Source organism: Trachypithecus francoisi, unplaced genomic scaffold, assembly GCF_009764315.1.
Source record: "Trachypithecus francoisi isolate TF-2019V2 unplaced genomic scaffold, Tfra_2.0 Lachesis_group1, whole genome shotgun sequence".
In the NCBI taxonomy this organism is placed as follows: Eukaryota; Metazoa; Chordata; class Mammalia; order Primates; family Cercopithecidae; genus Trachypithecus; species Trachypithecus francoisi.
Genome location: NW_022681454.1, coordinates 7,502,000 through 7,522,740, shown reverse-complemented (window position 1 = coordinate 7,522,740; position 20,741 = coordinate 7,502,000). Strand labels below are relative to the sequence as shown.

The following is a 20,741-nucleotide window of genomic DNA, read 5'->3' as shown; positions in this document are numbered from 1 at the left end:
GCAGGCTGACTCATGGATCTATCATTGCAATTTAGTGTTCTAGATGGAAGTAGAAAGAAAGAAAACTGAAATGGGTGGGTCTGTGCAGGCTACGTGGACTGAGAAGGTCTGAGCTTCTTAAGAAGATGACTCCCTCATTGGGCCAAGGGAGGTGTGTCACAGGGCTCATCCATTCATGAAGGAATTAATTGAGCCTGGTGCATCCCTGCACATGTTTGTGAATCCCAAAAGCTTTGAAATCTCCGTGAGATACACTTGGGAATAATTAGCTGAATGCAATTGCCTTAGTAGCCAAGTTAACATCCAGGCCCCCGTGGAGCGGCACAACTTTTGAACTGAATTAATCATTGTCAACCAGGCTGATGTTTGTTCTTTGCAGGATTAAAAAAAAATAATCAACAACTCCCAAGCATGGCTTGACTGGATTCATTTTCTCTCCCAAAGGACGAGGCAAGAATAAAATGATTTGAGTAGCAGCATGGGGTTTTATAATAGATATAAGACAGAACTACATTATTAGGCTGTGTGTACATTTAAAAAATCGCTTCCATGCCTTCAAATTAAATCATGGCTCTCTAAGTGGTGTATCCAGGCTGTCCCACATATGGACTCTGTGACGACTCCTCTCACCTTGGTTTCATTGTCCAGTAAAATACGGGTAACAATCCTGCCTACCTGTGAGTGTCTGCTAAAGCTGCCATACAAAATACCACAGGCTGGGCAGCTTAAACAACAGAAATTAATCTTCTCACAGTTCCGGAAGCTGGAAGTCCAGGATAAGGGTGCCAGCAGGGTTGGTTTCCTCTGAGGTCTCACTCCTTGGGTTGCAGACGCCGCCTTCTTGCTGCTCTTCACAAGGCTGTTCCTCTGCACACAGGCCCCTAATGTCTCTCCATGAATCCTACTGTCCTCTTCTTACAAAGACACCAGTCAGATTGGATTTGAGTCCACTCTAATGTCCTCACTTTACCTTAATCACCTCTTGAAAGACCCTGTCTCCAGATATGGTTGCATTCAGAAACACTGGGAATAGGAACCTCCACATAGAAATTTGGTGGAACACCAATCCATCACACTACCTGGAAGGGCTGGGCGGTAGACTGAAAATGCCCCCCCAAAGATGCCACATCCTAATCCTTATAACCTGTGCCTGTGTCACCTTACAGGGCAAAAGGGACTTTGCAGGTGTGATTTAGGTGAGGATCACCATGTGGGAAGATTCTCCTGGATTATCCAGGTGGGCCCAGTGGAATCACAAGGCTCTTGCCAACAAGCAGGTGGTAGGGTCAGAGAAGCAGTAGGAGATATAGCTGCAGGAGCAGAGGTGGGAGTGCCTCAAGGAGGTGCTAGCAGTCAGGGAACCTGAGCAGCCTCCGGAACCTAAAAAGGCAAAGAATAGAGCTTCTCTGTTGGCTTAGCCCCTGAGGTTCACTTTGGACTTCCACCCTCCAGAACTGTGAGAGAATGAAGGTGTGTTGTTTGGAGTCACTCCATTTTGTAGTGATTGTTATTGCAGTGGCGAGTCCTCGATATGGGTAGTTGTGAGGATTACACAAGGAGCACATGCCAAGTGCCTGGGACAGTCATTGGCAGAGAAGACACACTCAGTGGGTCTCAGCTCTGCTGGCCACAGCCATCCCAATTGCAATGGGCAGTTTGGGCAGAGGCTCCATCTACAGGAGCTGCAAAATTTCCCCTTTCACATTGATGCTTCCTGCCCCATTTGTCAAGGTGAAGTCAAGGTCCCAGAGGGTTGAGGACCCTGGGAGCTTCACAAGCTTCAAGGTTGGAGGAGGCCATGTTCAGCCCTTATGTAAGGTCTTTCATTTTTTCATATTTTCAGTAAGCCTTTTCTGAATAGTGGCCTGGCCTCGCTCAGAGGGCTGGTGCTCCCCTGGTCCCTCTGCGTCTGTCTTCACGTGGCCTTCTCTTGTGTGTACCTGGTCTCCTGACAGCAGGGAGTAAATGGACAACGTCAAGCTTTACCATCAGGACCAGGACATAGGAAAGCAGTGAGGTGCCGAGGGCCAGAGGAGGTCTTTAAGTAGCACAGACTGGGTGGCTTTAATCAACAGAAGTGTATTCGTTTGCAGTTCAGGAGGGGAGGTCAGAAGTCCAAAATCAAAGTGTGGGTACAGTTGGTTCTCCTGGAGGCTCAGAGAGAAGTCCCCCGCCTCTCTCCCAGTTTCCAGTGGTCTTGGGCAATCCATGCTATGCCATGGGCTGTTAGATGCATCACTCCACATGCTACCTCTGTCCTTCTCCTCTGTATCTCTCCTCTATGTGGCCTTCTTCTCTGTGTCTACCTGTGTCTCTTTTCTCTCTTCTTATAAGGACACCAGTCCCTGGATTTAGGGTTCAGCCTAATCCAGGACAACTTCCTCTTAACTTATATGCAAGACAGAACTACCTTACTAGCATAGTAATAGTTTTCTGGCAAAGACACTATTTGCTGGGACATATAGACACACACTTTCTTGCAAAGACACTATTTCTAAATAAGATCACATTATCAGGTAGCTGGGTGACATTAATTTTGCAGAGACATTCTTCAACCCTCGACAGTATCCCAGGAGGAGATTGCAGCTGAGCTGTGTCCTAAAACCTGGGTCAGAGTTCAGTAGGGAAGAGGATGTGCCATCCAGAGATAAGGCCAGGGAAAGACTGAGGCACCTGGAGCACTCAAGGTGGGTCTGGCCTGGCTGGGCCACCAGGCGCAGAGGGCCAAGCCTAGTGGCCAGATAAGGAAATGCCTGAAGGCCTTTGGAGTCTGGCCATTGGATCAGTGCTTTCTAAACATGTGACCACGAATGGGCCCGGGGCACGTGACAACTGTGCTTCCATCTAAAATTGTGTCTTTGTGACTCTTCTGAGCTAGAATGGCTCCCTCTGCCTCCCCTCTCATGCACATATGATGGCAGCACTTGGCGGTTATTGTTAATGACCTTAGTTGTCAGATTTTAAAGCTGACAAGCACATCTCAGTGTTCAGTTTTCATCTCTGAGATTATATTGAAACATCAAATATGGAGTCTGGCCCCAGCACCATAGTCACCATAGGGCCATTTGGAGGATTTATGTAAAGAAGGGACAGGATGAGATTTGTGCTTTGTAAGGACATTTGAGTCATGTTGAAAAAGAAATGCAACCTTGCATATGGGTCGTGTAATAAATGAAAAGTTTCCTGAAACGAGAATAACATAATTTTTAAAAATCAAATCAGAACAAGCACGGTGGCTCATGCCTGTAATCCCAGCACTTTGGAAGGCCAAGGCAGGTGGATCACTTGAAGTCAGGAGTTTGAGACCAGCTTGGCCAGCATGGTAATAAGATGTCTCTACTAAAAATACAAAAATTAGTCGGATGTGATGGCACATGCCTGTCATCCCAGCTACTTGGGAAGCTGAGGCACGAGAATCACTGGAATTCAGGAAGCAGAGGTTGCAATGAGCCAAGATCATGCCACTGCACTCCAGCCTGGTTGACAAAACAAGACTCCATCTCAAAAAAAATAATTAATTAATTAATTTAAAAATCAAATCAAATCTTTATTATAAGCATATTCCTCAGATTATTACTGCTTACTTTAGAATTCTAGGAACTCTCATTTATTTTTTTCATTTCCCCACCCACAGAGAGAGGACATTGATCTAGAGACCAACATGAGAGTAGGTCTTATCTCTACCAGTGTTTGACCTTTGATAAATCACAAGGAGGAACCAGACACATCACTGACCCTCTGAAATAGTTCTCTCTTTATCAGTAAAATAGGAGTAGCAATACCTGTCTCCTCAAGACGGTGACATATGGAGTGCCTCCCCAGCACCTGGTAACAAATATCTACACTGCACATGGTTAAATCCACATAACACACTTCAGGTTGTCCCTGACATACAGTCAACACTCAATAAAGTTTAGCTGTTAATACTGTCAGTACTGCTTTTAACACTGAAGCATTGTGTTGGGGGCTGCTGTGTGTACATGGTCCCCACCTCCACAAGAAGCAGGAGACAGAAGGGTAAAAGAAGTGATATTTAATGAGTAGAGCTGATCTGTTGTCATTTCTTAATTGTCACTCAGTTTCTAGGAGAATGATCCATGCCAATACAGTGAGAAATTCTAAAACTTGAGAACCAAGTTCCTTAGCATCCTATCCCACATCAGCTTGCTGATGGATGGGTGCAAAGTCCCATTCAAGCTGGCTAAGGCAGAGGTCAACAGCCAAGGTGAAGCCCTCCCATTCCTCCCCGACCCCCAGTAAATGCCTTTGGTCATCCTTCCCCAGTGCCTGTTCTGTTGGCTGAACCTCCTACTGAAATGTCTTTGCCCCACTCTGTTATTAACAACAATTGTGCCTTTCCATGTGCCTGGCCCTGTGCTGGTTGCTGTCATAAGAATCATCTCATCCAATCCTCACTGTAGCCATAGAGAGGGCATTATTACCCAACTTATAGGTGAGGAAGCTAATGTTCATTGTCTTAGTCCATTCTCACGTTGTTATAAAGAAATACTGGAGACTGGGTTGTTTATAAAGAAAAGAGGTTTCATTGACTCATGGTTCTGAAGACAGTACAGGAAGCATGGCAGCATCTGCTTGGATTCTGGGGAGGCCTCAGGAAACACGATCGTGGCAGAAGGCAAAGTGGAAGCAGGCACATCTTACATGACGGGAGCAGGGACAAGAGAGACAGTGGGGGAGGTGCTACACACTTTTAAACAGCCACAACTCACTGTCATTACAATAGCACCAAGGGGATGGTGCGAAACCATTCAGGAGAAACCACCCCCATGATCCAATCACCTCCCACCAGGCCTCACCTCCAACACTGGGGATTACAATTTGACATGAGATTGGGGCGGGGACACAGATCCAAACCCTATCACTCACCCAGGGCAGTGTGCTCCTGTCTGCATGGTCAGCAAGAGGCAGACTCAGAACTGGATCTCAAGTCTCTCTTCTCTGTCTTACTACCTCCCTTTCCCTCTCGCATGAATATGGATAGCATGTTCCCTTCACTAGTGATAAAATAGCCACAGATTTTTACTTCACTTAGTTTAGCTTTCCCCTCCAGGTTTTTGTATTTCTCTTTACTGCTGCTTAAGATTGCCAGCATAGAATATTGAGAAGCCCCCTGCCAAAAGACACATGCAGAAACATCCTGGTGGCCCTGCTTGGCAGTCTGTGCATGGGTACCTCTGGATCAGAGCCATTTCTATGCTGTTTTTTAAAATAGCCCAGCTGACATTTTATGCTTTGTTTTATTTGAGGGCTGGGGAATAATTCAAGAGCAGCACCAGGTTTTATAGCTCTGCATGCATACTTTCCATCAAAGTGTCATTTTGCCCAGCTCTGAAATTATGGGCCTGTCCTCAGAAAACATCGTCACCGCCTTCCCATCCATGCAGTGCTCCTAATGCCCTTTCTGAACGTTCAAACCCATTTTCAACAGGATGTCACGCTGGAGCTGAGATATGATCGATGTGAAAAATAGAGCTGGAGGAAACGGTCCTGAAATCGGCTAAACTAAAAGCTCTGCTAAGATGCTTTCCCCATAAAATGCTAGTCTTATTAAATCTCAAGTGATTGAGATTCTCCATCTCCTCCACGCAGCTTTTCAGGCGTCTGTCCAGCAAGTCTCCTTTGAAAGAGACCTAATTTGCTAAAGGCTCAAGAATCTGCCAGTCTGTCTCTGAGTTCTCCCCAGCTCCTTTTGAAAGAGCAATGACAGTCCCATCACTGTGACTTATTTCAGCACTTCTTCCACACTGCACTGGGACTGTGTGAAGCACTGAACAAATGTCATTGTACACTCAGCAACAGGGAGATGGCTGCTGCTGTGTTCCCATTTCCCAAATGAGGAAAATGAGGCTCAGAGTAAGTGGCCCAAGATCATATAGCTAGAGAATTAATTTTCTGTTGCTGTGCAGCTTATATTATAACTTAACAACTTAAAATAACTCACATTTATTTTCCCTCCATTTCCATGGCCCAGGAGTCCAGGTGGGCTTAACTGGATCATCTGCATAGGGTCTCACAAAACTACAATCCACATGCCCACCAGGCTGCAATCCTTTCTGGAACACGGTGTGGGGTCCACTCCCAGGCTCTTGTGGTTGTTGGCAGATTCAGCTCTTGTGGCTGCAGAACTGAGGTCCCGTTCTCTTGCTACACATAGGCCAGTGGTCACTCTTCCTCCCAGGGACACCTACATTCCCCGCCGTGTGGCTGGCTCCCACATGGCAGCTCATGTCTTGAGCTCTCACTCCAGTCTGCCAAGACAGAGTCATACAATGTAGTATAATCCCGGGACTGCCATCCCACCAACTTTGCCCTGTGACATAACCGAATTAACAGGGTGACACCCATCACCTTTGTCAGCTTCCATGGCTAGAACCACATCACAGGCCAGATCATTTATTCTCTCTTCCTCCTACTTCCTCATCTGCAAAATGAGAACTCGCTCACTAGATGGTGCACAGCTGACCTTTTCTTGCCATTCAGTTGTCAACCCAATGTCACCTCTTCTTAAAGGTCTTCCTGAGCATCTACCAAAACTAGGGTCCCTCTATTAGTCTTTTTTCTAGACTCTGGTTTGCCTTCTTCACCTGCCCCAATTTACAATCCTACCATTGATTCCTGTGCCTTCTGGCCTGCCTCTCCTCCTAGAATGCAAGCTCCATTCGGCTGGGTCTGTCTTGTTCACGACGTGTCCTTCATGACCACGAAGGGGACACTCTGTAAATGCTTGAGATTCAACTCTGTGCTAAGAGCCAGCACAGAAGCAATGTGTGTTATGTATCAGATATTTAATCCACACAGCAAAGGAAACTGAGGCAGAGGCAGGGATCATGCAGATAGTCAAAAATGAGGCTGGAGTTGGAACCCAGACTGTCCAGCTCATGGACCGAACTCTCCCAAACAGAACAGCCCCCTTCCTTGGCTCTGTGGGGTCTAGGGACCAAGCTGGCCACATCTGTGCGCCATTCTGTTCTCAGGATATGAGACACTGTGAGCCGGTGCAATGTGGATGTGGGGGCGTGGCCAGGCACTGGATTTGTCCAAGGCCATGCTGTGGTTAGTGGGGCCCCAGCTGCCCTTTGAGGTTTGCCCTCCCCTCTATCAGCTCTCCTTCCACCGTGCCAGTTGTGTTAGCTTCCTGGCACTGCCACAACAAATTACTGCAAAATTGGTGGCTTCAAACAGTACAAATTTATTCTCTCATAATTCTGGCCAGAAGTCCAAAATCAAAGTGGAGTCATGGCTGTGCTTATTCTGGAGGTTCAGGAGGGAATCCGCTCCCGGCCTGTTCCAGCTCTGGGCGACTCCAGGCATTCCTGGTGTATGACTGCATCACTCCAGGCTCTGCTTTCATCTCCGCATGGCCTTCTTCTCTCCTGTGTCTGCATCCAAATCCCTCCCCCTACTTTCCTCCTATAAAGACACGAGTCTTTAGAGTCCTCCCTAAATCCAAGATAATTCATCTCAAGATCCTTAAGTAAATGCCTCTGCAAAGACTCCATTTCCATATAGGGTCCCATTCTGAGGTTCTGGGTAGACATGAATTTTGGAGGGACACCATTCAACCCAGTACACCAGATCACATCTTCTTGGGTCTGTCATCCCACCCTCACCTCACCTGTGTCCTGGCTCTAACTCCATCTTTAGTCTGTGGCCCTTGTAGGCATTTTGTAGCTCACATTCCCTGGGCCACAGCCACATCCTCCCTGGTCCCCACACCACACATTAAATCATCTCAGTCCCGGTGATATCTTAAGAGATAAAACTTGAGCATTTGCTGCTGTGTTTTCATTCTTGACATGTATTTTCTTTTCTCTTTTCTCATCTTTTGTTGAGAAACCCTGCTGGGAGCCACCCTGGGCAGGGACCAAGCGTTTGCTGACTTCATTCACAAGCACTTGACTCTAGGTCTTCTGCCTTTTGTTTTAGTTTTATAAGTTATCAAGTTCATCCCTCCCATGTGGCTCCCTGTGAGTCTCTGCAGTAATCTCTTTGTTCACAGTGGAGGCTTTGTGACCTCGGCAGCAGGGGCCCACATACGCAGTGCTCCTCAGTACTCATAGGCTTGAAAAGTCACAATGAAAATAAAAATTTAAATGTATAGGTTAAGTGCTTCTTTCATCTCCAAACCCACAGGCATTGCATTGCACTACTACCAATTACCACAGTGTGTTTTCGGGTAGAATTAATATTTGATAAACTCAGGAGCGGTTGCTCTTTATTTTGAAGAAAGCTATCATTAGTCTCAGTAGATTTGACATTTGTTATAAATGAGTGAACATTTATGCATTTGTAAAATCTATGGTTTTAATGCAGAGCTTCACCAAGTGTATACACGTCAATAATAAGTAAGCTGGGGTTGGAGTTGTTCTTCTCTCACTTTCACTCTTCCATCCTTATACTCGGTAGTGTTTCACATGTGTCTACCTCTGTGTCAGGCACTGTGCGAGGTACAGGCACGTAGACGTAAAGAAAGCAAAGCGTCAGCCTTCAGAATGTTTCACTTGGAATTGAGAGGCCTTTTGCTTTAATGGTGATGTAGAGCAGAACTTTCCAGAAACTGCTCAGCCCAGATTTTGCCGCATGTGGGTCACGATGTTACCCTTAAAAGAGGTCAGGAAACTTTCCCCATAAGGGCCAGATAATCAACACTTGAGGCTTTGACGACCACGTTAATCTCTGTTGCGTGTTCTTCTGTGTGTGCGTGGGTGTGTGTATGTGTATATGTTGTTTTGTTTTTACAGTGCTTTAAAGATGTTAAAGTGATTCTTAGCTCCCAGGCCATACAAAAACTGGCCCAGGGCTGGATTTGGCCAAGAGCCGTAGTTTGCCCATCTCTGACCACAACTTCCAAACCCTCATTGAGCTCAAGTGGATGCCATGACACCTGCAGGGAGCCCTGGTGGGATGGCTCAGCTACCTCAGGGTGGGCAGGTGCCTCCCCTTGCTGGCACTGATCACATGCTCAGTGAGCAGTCACTGCTGTTACCATTGAAGCTGGAGCTGAGAGGCTAAAAATTAAGAATATTCAGGAAAAAAATATTCAAACAATCTACTTGCACTTCCACGAAAGAGAAGAGGCGATAAGAACACAGGCATCCTATTATCTTACCAATTACTGTCACGCTCCCTGTCTGAGGCCTCAGGTCAGGGAGAGGTGAGCAGCCTGGGTGTTGCCAGCATTTGTCCTGATGTGGCGCTTGTTGATGTACTCCTCTGTGGGCTCAGGAACCACATTGCCAGCTTCTTTGTTTTCTTTTACAGAGACATCAAGCCAGATAACATCCTCCTGGATGAACACGGTAAGCCTGCTATGAATCCTTTACAGGGACTCTCAGTGGAAAGTTTGAGGCAGTGGGAAATGGTGCAGGGGTGGGGGTTGGGTCTTGCTGAGTCGGACATTAGTATTGGCTAGAAACCTTCTCTTGTTTCAATCCTGGTGGATGAACATCTGTGTAAATTTCTGGTCCATGTCCTGCCGTGGTAAGTTGAATCAAAGTTATTTAAAGTGTTCACGTCGGAAGTCATTGCTGTTCATATCCCCATGTGAGGAGGACAGAGCCGCCGTGAGGATGAGCATGGGGTCCCGGAGTTCCAACCCCACCTCCCTCACCTATGAACGTGTGACTTCAGAAGTCACCCACCTCTCTGAGCCTCAATGTAATTTTCTGTAAAATGGGGAAAAGGCACCTCTCTTGCAGGGTGTTCACGGGGACGAAATGAGAGTGCACACTCATTTCTAGCAAGCAGAGCTTAATACTTGATAATCCACTAAGCATTTACTCATCTATCAGCTATGTCAGGCTTCTCAAAATTTCCTTTATGTGCACACAGATCTTCTAGACATCTTCTCAAACTGACTTAATAAGTCTGAGATGGGACTAGACTCTGCAAACTCCAGAGTCTGCAAAGCTCCCAAGTGGCTGATGCTACTGGTCCATGGACCACACTTTGAGTAGCAAGGCACCAAGTCAATGGCTTTCTAACTCTGGCCTTACCAGAATTACCTGGGGGGACCTGGTAAAAATCAGAGGTCAGGCCTGGTCCTGCTTCAGCAAGCCTGGGCTCCTGTGTTCTGGATCAGAATTCTGGGGATGGGATGCCCAACAAAGTTTAAGAACCATGAGCCTAGGGCTCAGACCAAGAATGCTCAGTGGACTTGACAATCAATTGCGGCTGATGCCAACAGGAGCCTTACAGCCTTGAAGACTAAATTCACTGGCATTGCTTCAGGGGCCTCTCAGGGCCTAACATGGGGTTGGCTGGAGGGAGCAGTTGGGGATTCTTCTAAAGTAGGGGTTATCATCCCTGCTGAGGCCTTCAGGGATGAATGTGTCACGTTTTCTACATAGCTCCCCCGCCCTCCTTCCCCACCCCTGCAGACTGAGGTCATGGTTCTATCTCACAGCTCCTCTCAAACCTCCCATGTGCCATCAGCATAGCTTGGGGCATCCTAACCTCATAGTGTGCATCCCTATGTACAGGAGTGGTGGTTGGGACCATTTGCATCTCTGCATCAGATGCTGGAACCAGACTAAGTGCTTTGGGGGCAGTAGGATTGAACTCACTGTGCTCCTGAATGGAAGGTCAGCAGTGGCCCCAAGATGCCTGGGGCATGGACAGAGCTGAGGATCCAAATCAAGGCTGGAAAGGAAGCAAAAGCAATGTCTCCAGTTTGTATCTAAAAGTCAGGATCTTCAGATGTGTCACTCAGCTAAGCCCCCAGCCAGCTGAGTGTCCTTGGACCAGTGGCTGTGCCTCTGTGTCTCAGCCTTTCGAGCAATGACGCAGAAGTAATCGACCCACCTTGCAGGGAAGTGAAAGTCTCGTCTCAGGTGAAACTCAAAGGTCAGCCACCCATCACAGCATGCAAGTGCCCGGGAAGGGGTAGGTAACTCGCCCTCTTCCTGTCCCCTTTCTCTGCTCAGGGCCAGGCAAGGTCAGATCACAGGAGCAGGGTAAAGAGGAGGTGAGAAGACACAGGGATGGTTCTGCATGGCTGTCTAGAAAGCAGGGGTCTGCAAGACTCGGTTCCAGGCAGCATCCTCAAGGCTCTGTCCTGTTGATTAAGAGAGACCGCTAGGGGGGAGACTTCCAGGCCCTGCAAAGCGGTGCAGAAGCAAAATTCAAGCAGAAACATTAATAGCAATAAGCCAGCCATTGCACTGATGAGAAAACATGACACAGAGAGTATGGAGGTAACCCAGGACTGCCTGGCTTCGTAGTTCTGGCTCCATACTCATAGCCCCTGGCCACAGCTCCCCTGAAGCTGCTGCACAAAAGATACAGGCAGGTGGGCTGCTCCCAGGCAGCGTCCCCTAGGTTTTCTCTTTCCTGTCTTTGGGATTTCCATCCATTCCATCCCACCTTCCTTTCTGCACCCATTCTCAGCCTCCACCTCAGCCTTTCCCACATCCTTTCTGGATCCTCCTCTGCCCCCTTGAGCTCCTCATCTTTTGCCACCTCCTGCTTGGCCTTCACAGTGTCCCAGCCCTGCCTTCTGGCTATCCAGCACCCCACACACTCCCCAAGTGCCCCTGCATCCAGTCTTCTCTCTCCAGCCTCCCATTTTATCAAAAAGTCTCTGCTAGCTGGTGGGACTGAGCACTGAATATAATATTTCATACTAAGAGGTGACTGGCTGATAACCCTTCCCCCCACCAACACTCAATGAGTGGCTTTGCAGGTGGTGCCAAATACAAATTTAGGAGCAGGGAATTTCACTCAGAAAAAGAGGAGTCTCCTTTCTGGGGAGAGAAGGAAAGAGGGGAGTCTATGCCCATGGCCCTCCTTTACCTGCTCTTCCGAGTGGAGAAGCTGAGTGGCTTTTAGAGCAGAGCCTGAAGCTGGCTATTCTTGCCTTTGTCTTTCCTTCAGTAAACAACTCTTGAGCACCTGCTGTGTGCCAGGTTCTGGATAACAGAATGATGAACAAGGCAAATAGGGTCCCAACGCTGGTGGGTTGCATGGTGTTGGGGAGTGTGGGGAAGCTCAGAAGAGGTCGGGGGCAGAGGGTAGAGGGAAAGATGTGTGCAGGGGTTGTCTTAGAGGCAGCCCCATGACAGTGGCATCCTAAACGCATGACAAGGCCAAACAGAGGAAGGTTCCTGGATGGACAGGTGGTAGAGACAGTGCGGCAGAACTGCAGAAACAGGAGGGAAATGGCTATTAGAGGAATACAACAACAGTTTATTTTGTAGGATTTTAACATTTACAATTAATATTATGCCTTCAAAACCTTTACTATGAAACATGACCTAGCCATAAGACGAGCAGTACAGTACATGTTCCTAAATGAGTCCTAAGGGCACCCCATTTGTGGTGCACCTTTTGTAAACTGCATGACAAAACCTTTCACAAACCAATAACTGTGTATTGCTATTTCAAGAGTTCCATCACTGGTTGCATTAAATACTTTCTCAGAGAACAAGTTGGTCATTTGTGTTTCAAGTGAAATATAAACATAATTAAACAAATGCATTAATATTTTATTAATGATGTCCAAGATCTGCTAGTTACACAAAATCCAAGCATCTCTCACAAGCTTCTCTGCTCCCCTAGTGTCTTCCTTCCTTTCTGATCTTTCAGGGTTTTATGTCTTAGAATGGACATTTTAATTCTGCTCAAAGATTTGAGTTTTTGAGCCAGCTGCAAAAGCAGAGAGAGACTATGCATTAAGGTAAAGTAGAGTGAAAGAAGATACAGCACCTCAGAACAAGGCAGGGAAAAGAGCTGAGTTCATTTTAGGCTGAGGATCATGAGATCAAGGCAATGGGGAATTTAAAGACATAGAGGAAGGGGGAAGCAACTGAATTAATTTTCTGTTAGTATAATAAAGCTGAGTAATGAATAACCACAGAGCTTAAATGGCATAAACAAAAAACATCCATTTAGCTCACAGTGTCCTGGGGTTGAGAGACTCTAGGCTGGGCTGGGCTGATCTTGGCTGGGCTTGCTCCTAAGACCAAGGTTGGATAGGCAGTGCTGTTGATGTTGGCTAAACCCACTCCAATGCCTGAGGCTCAACTGGCTGTCAGGCGATCCCCTCTGGCCTTGGCTGGCTCACTGGATAACTCAGCCCTGCTCCTTGAGCTCATCCCCTGCAAGTTCATCTGCATGGTCTGCTCATGGCCATAGCAGGAGCAAGAACAGGAGAGCCCAACCACTCAAGCCTCCACCTGTGTCGTGTTTGCCACCATTGCAGGAGACAAAGCAAGTCACTTGGCCAAACCTAGAGTCTGAGGGAGAGGACACTGCAAAGGCACATGGCAATGGGGTGATCCAGAGAGGGGTGAAGAATTGAGGCCATTAATGCAGTTTTCTACCATGAGGGTGATGGAAGAGGCCAGTGGAAATGGAATGGATGGAGCCACATACACAGGCAGGTGGGCTAGTGCTTTCCACACAGGAGCTGGACTTCCCCAAAGGTAGGCAAGGCGAGAAGAGTGAGAGACAGAAGGAAAGAGGCTGTATTTTGCCCTTAAGTGCCACTGAGGGCCCTGGTTCAAAGATCATTGATGACGACAATGAAGAATGTAGTCCTCGTCCTCTTCTGTATTTGGGAAGTGGTTCGTTTGTTGCAGACCTGCCATGGCCAGGCATTGTGCCCAGTGACCATAGGAGGCAGAGTCCCTGTGGCCAAGGACCTCGTGGTCTGGGGTGGCTGTTCTCTGTCCTGGTGGCACATCACCTGGGTCCCAAGGCGCCACCTCCAGAAGCTCTCATTTGATTCCTCTTACAGAACAGAGTGCTGAGTAGTGGGATCTTTTACTGTTCCCAGGTGGATCTAATCTGCAGCCAAGGCTGTGGGAGGAATGGAAATGTAAACAGTTGATGATGACCCATTGGGGTCAAGGCCAGGACAGAGCAAGCATGGGGCTGTGGCCAGCAGGTTACTGAGGCCAGGAGAGTATTGCAGGAGGGCTTCCTGGAGGAAGGGACATGTACATTGGATCCTGAATCATACTGGAGGTCAGTAGAGCCTTTGAGGGATGGCATTTCAGATATACACACTCATTTTCTTGTGACTGTGGGATGCGCACAGTGGGGTTCAGAAACCTGATCTGGATATTCAGCAGCTGGCAACGCAGCAGCCATGTGGTCAGAGTGGATTTGTTTTCTTTATTGAATGATCCATGTCTTGTATTTTCTGTATTCTGAAGTTTTGACCTCTGGAGCCTTGCTAAACTGATTGACTGCCCTGCCCAGGGCTGGCCAGTCCTAGAACTGGTAAACAACTTGCCCTAAGGCATACTTTTCAGATGCCAACCAACCAATCCAGGGGCATACCCCCAACACCTTCTTTATCTGCTGTCCTAGGAATTTTATGTTCCAGGCCCCTCCTCACCTCCCCTAATTCCCACAGGTACCAGAAAACTAGAGACAGCCCCTAGAACCCAGAGTCCACTGAAATTACTCAGACTAGTCAAGTCTAAGCCTGCTAACCTTGCCTCACTCATTCCTTCCCATGGAAACCACGATAAAGGCTCTGGCCCACATTTCCCCACTCCCCATCCTCCTGAGTGGCCCTGAGGCTTCCCTGTCTCCCCTGCCCATGACGTGGCCTGCCCCCATTCTTGGGAACTGTAACAAACTCTCAGTCATCTCCTGATCTGGTGGCCTTATTGTACCTCAAATTTTCTATTAATGTACTGTATTTTATAATACTCATTAACTGAACTCGTTTCAAAGAATTGCCTCCCCATCTGTTGCTAACATATTTGTTGATAAATGTGATGAGTGCTCCCCAAAATGACCATGGCCAGCCATGTCGACACCCCCTTTTCTCTTGTCAAAACATTGTATGTGCTACCCCCAGCATGCTGGGAGGAAGAGACTCCAGGAAACTAAAAAATTGGGCATGTACTATTTATAAAACATTATACGTGGGGATTGTAGCAGTTGAGAAGAAAGAGAGAGGAAGCCACTCATACAAGTTGCAAGGCTGAGATGTTTCTGTTAAGCGTGAGGAGCCAATGGTGGATGTCTTGGAACCATATGGGTCCCAAGACTGTAAGAATAAGTACGTAGTAATGCACTTTAAAACTGTTCTACGTGTCCTGAGGAAGATTGTAATAAGATTCTTTCCAGCAAGCTGCCAGAAACGGCGCTTCTGCTACAGCACTGTGCCAGGGGAGGGTGTTAAAGTCCTAAAGACATGGTATGTGAGACACTGAGGATGCCAGCAAATAGCCCCTGTATTTTCTAGGGCTACCATAATAAAGCCCCACAACTGACAGGCTTAAGCAACAAAAACATATTGTCTCACAGTTCTGGTGGCTGGAAGTTCAGGATCACGGTGCCAGCATGACCCTGCTTCCTCTGAAGTGGGTAGGGAAGTCTCTGCTCCAGGGCCTTCTGCTAGTTCTGACAGCTTCTTGGCTTGTGGCAGCATAACTCTGCTCCTCACATGGCATTCTCCTTGTGTGCATGTCAGCGTCCAAATTTCTCCTTTTGATAAGGACACCAGTCATACTGGATTTGGGACCCACCCCATTTCAATATGACTTCATCATAATGAATGACATCTGTAATGACTCTATTTCCAGATAAGGCCACATTCTGTGGTACTTGGGATTTGGACTTTGGTACGTGAATTTTGGGGGGAAAGGGACACAATTCAATTCATAACACCCCTATCTTCTCTATGTGGGATTTTAACAATACGAAATAAAACAAGAAAGTGACAAACAGAGACCAAGATATCACCCACATCCCTGAGAAAGGCTAGTAAGGGACCCAGACAGAGACAGATTCACCACCAAGTCCCCCCACCCCCCTGTATGGAGTGAAGGACTGCCCAAGTCAGACCAAGAGCCTGGAGGACCAGGAGAGAGGTCCGATTCCTGGTGAGAGGAACCTGGACAGAGCCAAGCTGAGCAGGGCCAGTTTGCTCACCCTAAATTCACCCTTCACATAATCACTGCACCTCCCCTGGTGGGGGAGTGCTACGGCCTGCATGTGTCCCCCCAAAATTCAAAGGTTGAAACCCTAATCCCCAAGGTGATGGTGTTAGGAGGTGGAGCTGTGTTAGTCCATTCTCACACTTTTATGAAGAACTACCTGAGACTGGATAATTTATGAAGAAAAGAGGTTTAATTGACTCACAATTCCATAGGCTGTTCAGGAGGCATGTCTAGGGAGACCTCAGGAAACTTATAATCATGGCAGGAGGTGAAGGGGAAGCAAGCACGTCTTCACATGGCTGGCAGGAGTCGGGGGAACTGCTACATACTTTTATAAACAACCAGATCTTGTGAGAACTAATTCATTATTACAAGAACAGCAAAGGGGAAATCTACTCTTATGATCCAATCACCTCCCACCAGGCCCCTCTTCCAACACTGAGGATTATAATTAGACATGAGATTTGGGCACAAACCATATTATTTCACCTCCCGCCCCTCCCAAATATCATGTTCTTCCCACATTTCAAAGTACAATCATGCCTTCCCAATAGTCCCACAGAGTCTTAACTCATTCCAGCATTAACTCAAAAGTCCAGAGTCTCATATGAGACAAGGCCAGTCCCTTCCACCTATGAGCCTGTAAAATAAAAAACAAGTTAGTTACTTCCAGGATACAATGGGCATTACAGGCATTGGATAAATACAACTGTTCCAAAAGGGAGAAATCAGCTAAAACAAAGGGGCCTCATGCAAGTCCAAAACCCAGCAGGAGAGTCATTAAAGCTTAAAGCTCAAAAATAATCTCCTTTGACTCCATGTCTCACATCCAGGCCACACTGATGCAAGGGGTGGGTTCCCAAGGCCTTGGGCATCTCTGCTCTTGTTGCTCTGCAGGGTACAGCCCCCTCAGCTGCTTTCACAGGTTGGCAATGAGTGCCTGTGGCTTTTCTAGGTGCATAGTACAAGCTATGGAGGATATATCATTCTGGGATCTGGAGAACGATGACCCTCTTCTCACAGCTCCATTAGGCAGTGCCTCAGTGGGGACTCTATGTGGGGGCTCCAACCCCACTTTTCTCCTTCACACTTCTCTAGTAGAAGTTCTTGATGAGGGCTCCACCCCTGCAGCAGACTTCTACCTGGACATCCAGACATTTCCATATATCCTCTTAAATTTAGGTTGAGGCTCTCAAGCCTCAACTCTTACCCTCAGCATACCCACAGGGTTGACACCACATGGAAACTACCAAGGCTTATGGCTTGCACCCTCTGGAGCAGAAGCCTGAGATGTATCTGGGGCTTTTTAGCCATGGCTGGAGCTGGAGTGGCTGGAATGCAGGGAGCAGTGTCTCAAGGTTAGGCAGGGCAACAGGGCCCTGGACCTGGCAGCAACACTAGTTTTTCCTTTTAGGCCTCCAAGCCTCTGATGGGAGGGGCTGCTGCAAAGGTCTCTGGAATGCCTTTGAGGCATTTTCCATTGTCTTGGCTATTACTTATGCAAATTTCTGCAGCCAGCTTGATTTCCTCCCAAGAAAATGGGTTTTTCATTTCTACCACATGGCTGGGCTGCATTTTCCAAACTTTTACATTCTTCCTCCCTTTTAAATACAAGTTCCATTTCCAGGTCATTTCTTTTACTCATGAATATAAGCATAGGCTGTTAGAGGCAGCCAGACTACATCTTGAACATTTTACTTCTTAGAAATTTCTTCTACCAGATGCCCTAAATCATCACTCTCAAGTTCAAAATTCCACATATCTCTAGGGTCTCCAACCTCTTTGCTAATGCATAAGCAAAGTGACCTTTGCTCCACTTCCCAATAGGTTCCTCATCTCCATTTGACACCACCTCAGCCTGGACTTCATTATTCATACTTTGCATTTTGGTCACAATTTAACAAGTCTCTAGTAAGTTTCAGACTTTCCCTCATCTACCTGTCTTCAGCTAAGACCTCTACACTCTTCCAACCTCTGCCAGTTACCCAGTTCCAAAGTCACTTACACATTTTCAGGTGTCTTTATAGCAGTGCCCCACTCCTGGTACCAATTTTCTATATTAATTTGTTGTCACACTGCTATAAAGAACTACCTGAGACTGAGTAATTTATGAAGAAGAGGTTTAATTGACTCACAGTTCCACAGGCTGTACAGGAGTCATGACTGGGGAGGCCTCAGGGAACTTATAATCATAGTGGAAGCTGAAGGGGAAGCAAGCAAGACTTGACATGACTGGCAGGAGTTTGGGGGGGTGGGGGAAGTGCCACATACTTTTATAAACAGTCAGATCTTGTGAGAACTCACTCACTAGTACAAAAACAGCAAGGGGAAAATCCAACCCCATGATCCAATCACCTCCCACCAGGTCCCTCTTCCAACACTGGTGATTACATGAGATCTGGGTGAGGACATAGACCTAAACCATATTAGAGGCCTTTGAGAGGCGATTAGGTCATGAGGGTGGAACCTTCATGAATGGGATTAGTGCCCTTATTAAAAGGACCCCAGAAAGTTCCCTCACCCCTTCCACCATGTGAAAACACAGCAAGAAGTTGCCACCTCTGAACCAGGAAGCAGGCCCTTCACAGACACCAAATCTGTCAGGGCCTTGATCTTGGACTAGCCTCCAGAACTGGGAGAAACACATGTCTGTTGTTAATCAGTCTATGACATTCTGTTACAGCAGCCCAAATGGACTAAGATGGGGTATGAAGGAGTGGAAGGAAGCTAATAAGGTACTTAGGACAAATCATTCTGATATGGTTTGGATTTGTGTCCTCACCCAAATCTCATGTCAAATTGTAATCTCCAGTGTTGGAGGTAGGACCTGGTGGGAGATGATGAGATCCTGGGGGTGTTCTCATGAATGAGTGAGTTCTTGTGAGTTCTGGTTGTTTAAAAGTGTGTAGCACAAAATTAATTCAAGATGGATTAGAGACTTAAATGTTAGACCTAATACCATAAAAACCCTAGAAGAAAACCTAGGCAGTACCATTCAGGACATAGGCATGGGCAAGAACTTCATGTCTAAAACACCAAAAGCAACGGCAGCAAAAGCCAAAATTGACAAATGGGATCTAATTAAACTAAAGAGCTTCTGCACAGCAAAAGAAACTACCATCAGAGTGAACAGGCAACCTACAGAATGGTAGAAAGTTTTTGCAATCTACTCATCTGACAAAGGGCTAATATCCAGAATCTACAAAGAACTCAAACAAATTTACAAGAAAAAAACAAACAACCTCATCAAAAAGTGGGCAAAGGATATGAACAGACATTTCTCAAAAGAAGACATTCATACAGCCAACAGACACATGAAAAAATGCTCATCATCACTGGCCATCAGAGAGATGCAAATCAAAACCACAATGAGATACCATCTCACACCAGTTAGAATGGCAATCATTAAAAAGTCAGGACACGGCCGGGCGCGGTGGCTCAAGCCTGTAATCCCAGCACTTTGGGAGGCCGAGACGGGCGGATCACGAGGTCAGGAGATCGAGACCATCCTGGCTAACACGGTGAAACCCCGTCTCTACTAAAAAAATACAAAAAAAAAAACAAAAACTAGCCGGGCGAGGTGGCGGGCGCCTGTAGTCCCAGCTACTCCGGAGGCTGAGGCAGGAGAATAGCGTGAACCGGGAGGTGGAGCTTGCAGTGAGCTGAGATCCGGCCACTGCACTCCAGCCTGGGCAACAGAGCAAGACTCCGTCTCAAAAAAAAAAAAAAAAAAAAAAAAAAAAGTCAGGACACAACAGGTGCTGGAGAGGATGTGGAGAAATAGGAACACTTTTACACTGTTGGTGGGATTGTAAACTAGTTCAACCATTATGGAAAACAGTATGGCGATTCCTCAAGGATCTAGAACTAGATGTACCATATGACCCAGCCATCCCACTACTGGGTATATACCCAAAGGATTATAAATCATGCTGCTATAAAGACACATGCACACGTATGTTTATTGCAGCACTATTCACAATAGCAAAGACTTGGAATCAACCCAAATGTCCATCTGTGACAGACTGGATTAAGAAAATGTGGCACATATACACCATGGAATATTATGCAGCCATAAAAAAGGATGAGTTTACGTCCTTTGTAGGGATATGGATGCAGCTGGAAACCATCATTCTTAGCAAACTGTCACAAGAACAGAAAACCAAACACTGCGTGTTCTCACTCATAGGTGGGAACTGAACAATGAGATCACTTGGACTCGGGAAGGGGAACATCACACATCGGGGCCTATCATGGGGAGGGGGGAGGGGGAAGGGAGTTATACCTGATATAAATGATGCATTGGGAGTTATACCTGATATAAATGATGAATTGATGGGTGCTGACGAGTTAATGGGTACAGCACACCAACATGGCACAAGTATACATATGTAACAAACCTGTACATTATGCACATGTACCCTAGAACTTAAAGTATAATAATAAAAAAAAAAGTGTGTAGCACCTTCCCACTCCCTCCTCCTCCATCTGTGTGACTTTTCTGCCTCCCTTTTGCCTTCCATCATGACTGTACATTTTCTGAGGCCTCTCCAGAAGCCAAGGAGATGCCACTATGCTTGCTGCACAGCCTGTAGAACCATGAGCCACCAATGAAACCTCTTTTGTTTATAAATTACCTAGTCTCAGGTATCCCTTTATAGCAATGCGAGAACAAACTAATGCATCCTTCTCATGGAAATTGAAAGTGAAGGACAGTCTGTTCCTCCTATATTCCTGCTAACACTGGGTCCAATTCCAGCTTGGCCTGGTAAGAATAATCTTAATTATCCTCTGTTCCCAGGACGGTATTTGATACTG

The 20,741-nt window shown here is 46.8% G+C and overlaps 1 protein-coding gene across 1 annotated transcript in view; it reads left to right on the top strand.

Moving 5' to 3' along the window:
* STK32B (serine/threonine kinase 32B) overlaps positions 1-20,741 on the top strand; it is a 438,704-nt gene that overhangs the window by 331,775 nt on the left and 86,188 nt on the right. Inside the window, exon 5 of the mRNA XM_033213721.1 lies at positions 9,283-9,320. Within this exon, the coding sequence (XP_033069612.1) occupies positions 9,283-9,320 (38 nt within the window). The remainder of the gene's footprint in view (positions 1-9,282; positions 9,321-20,741) is intronic.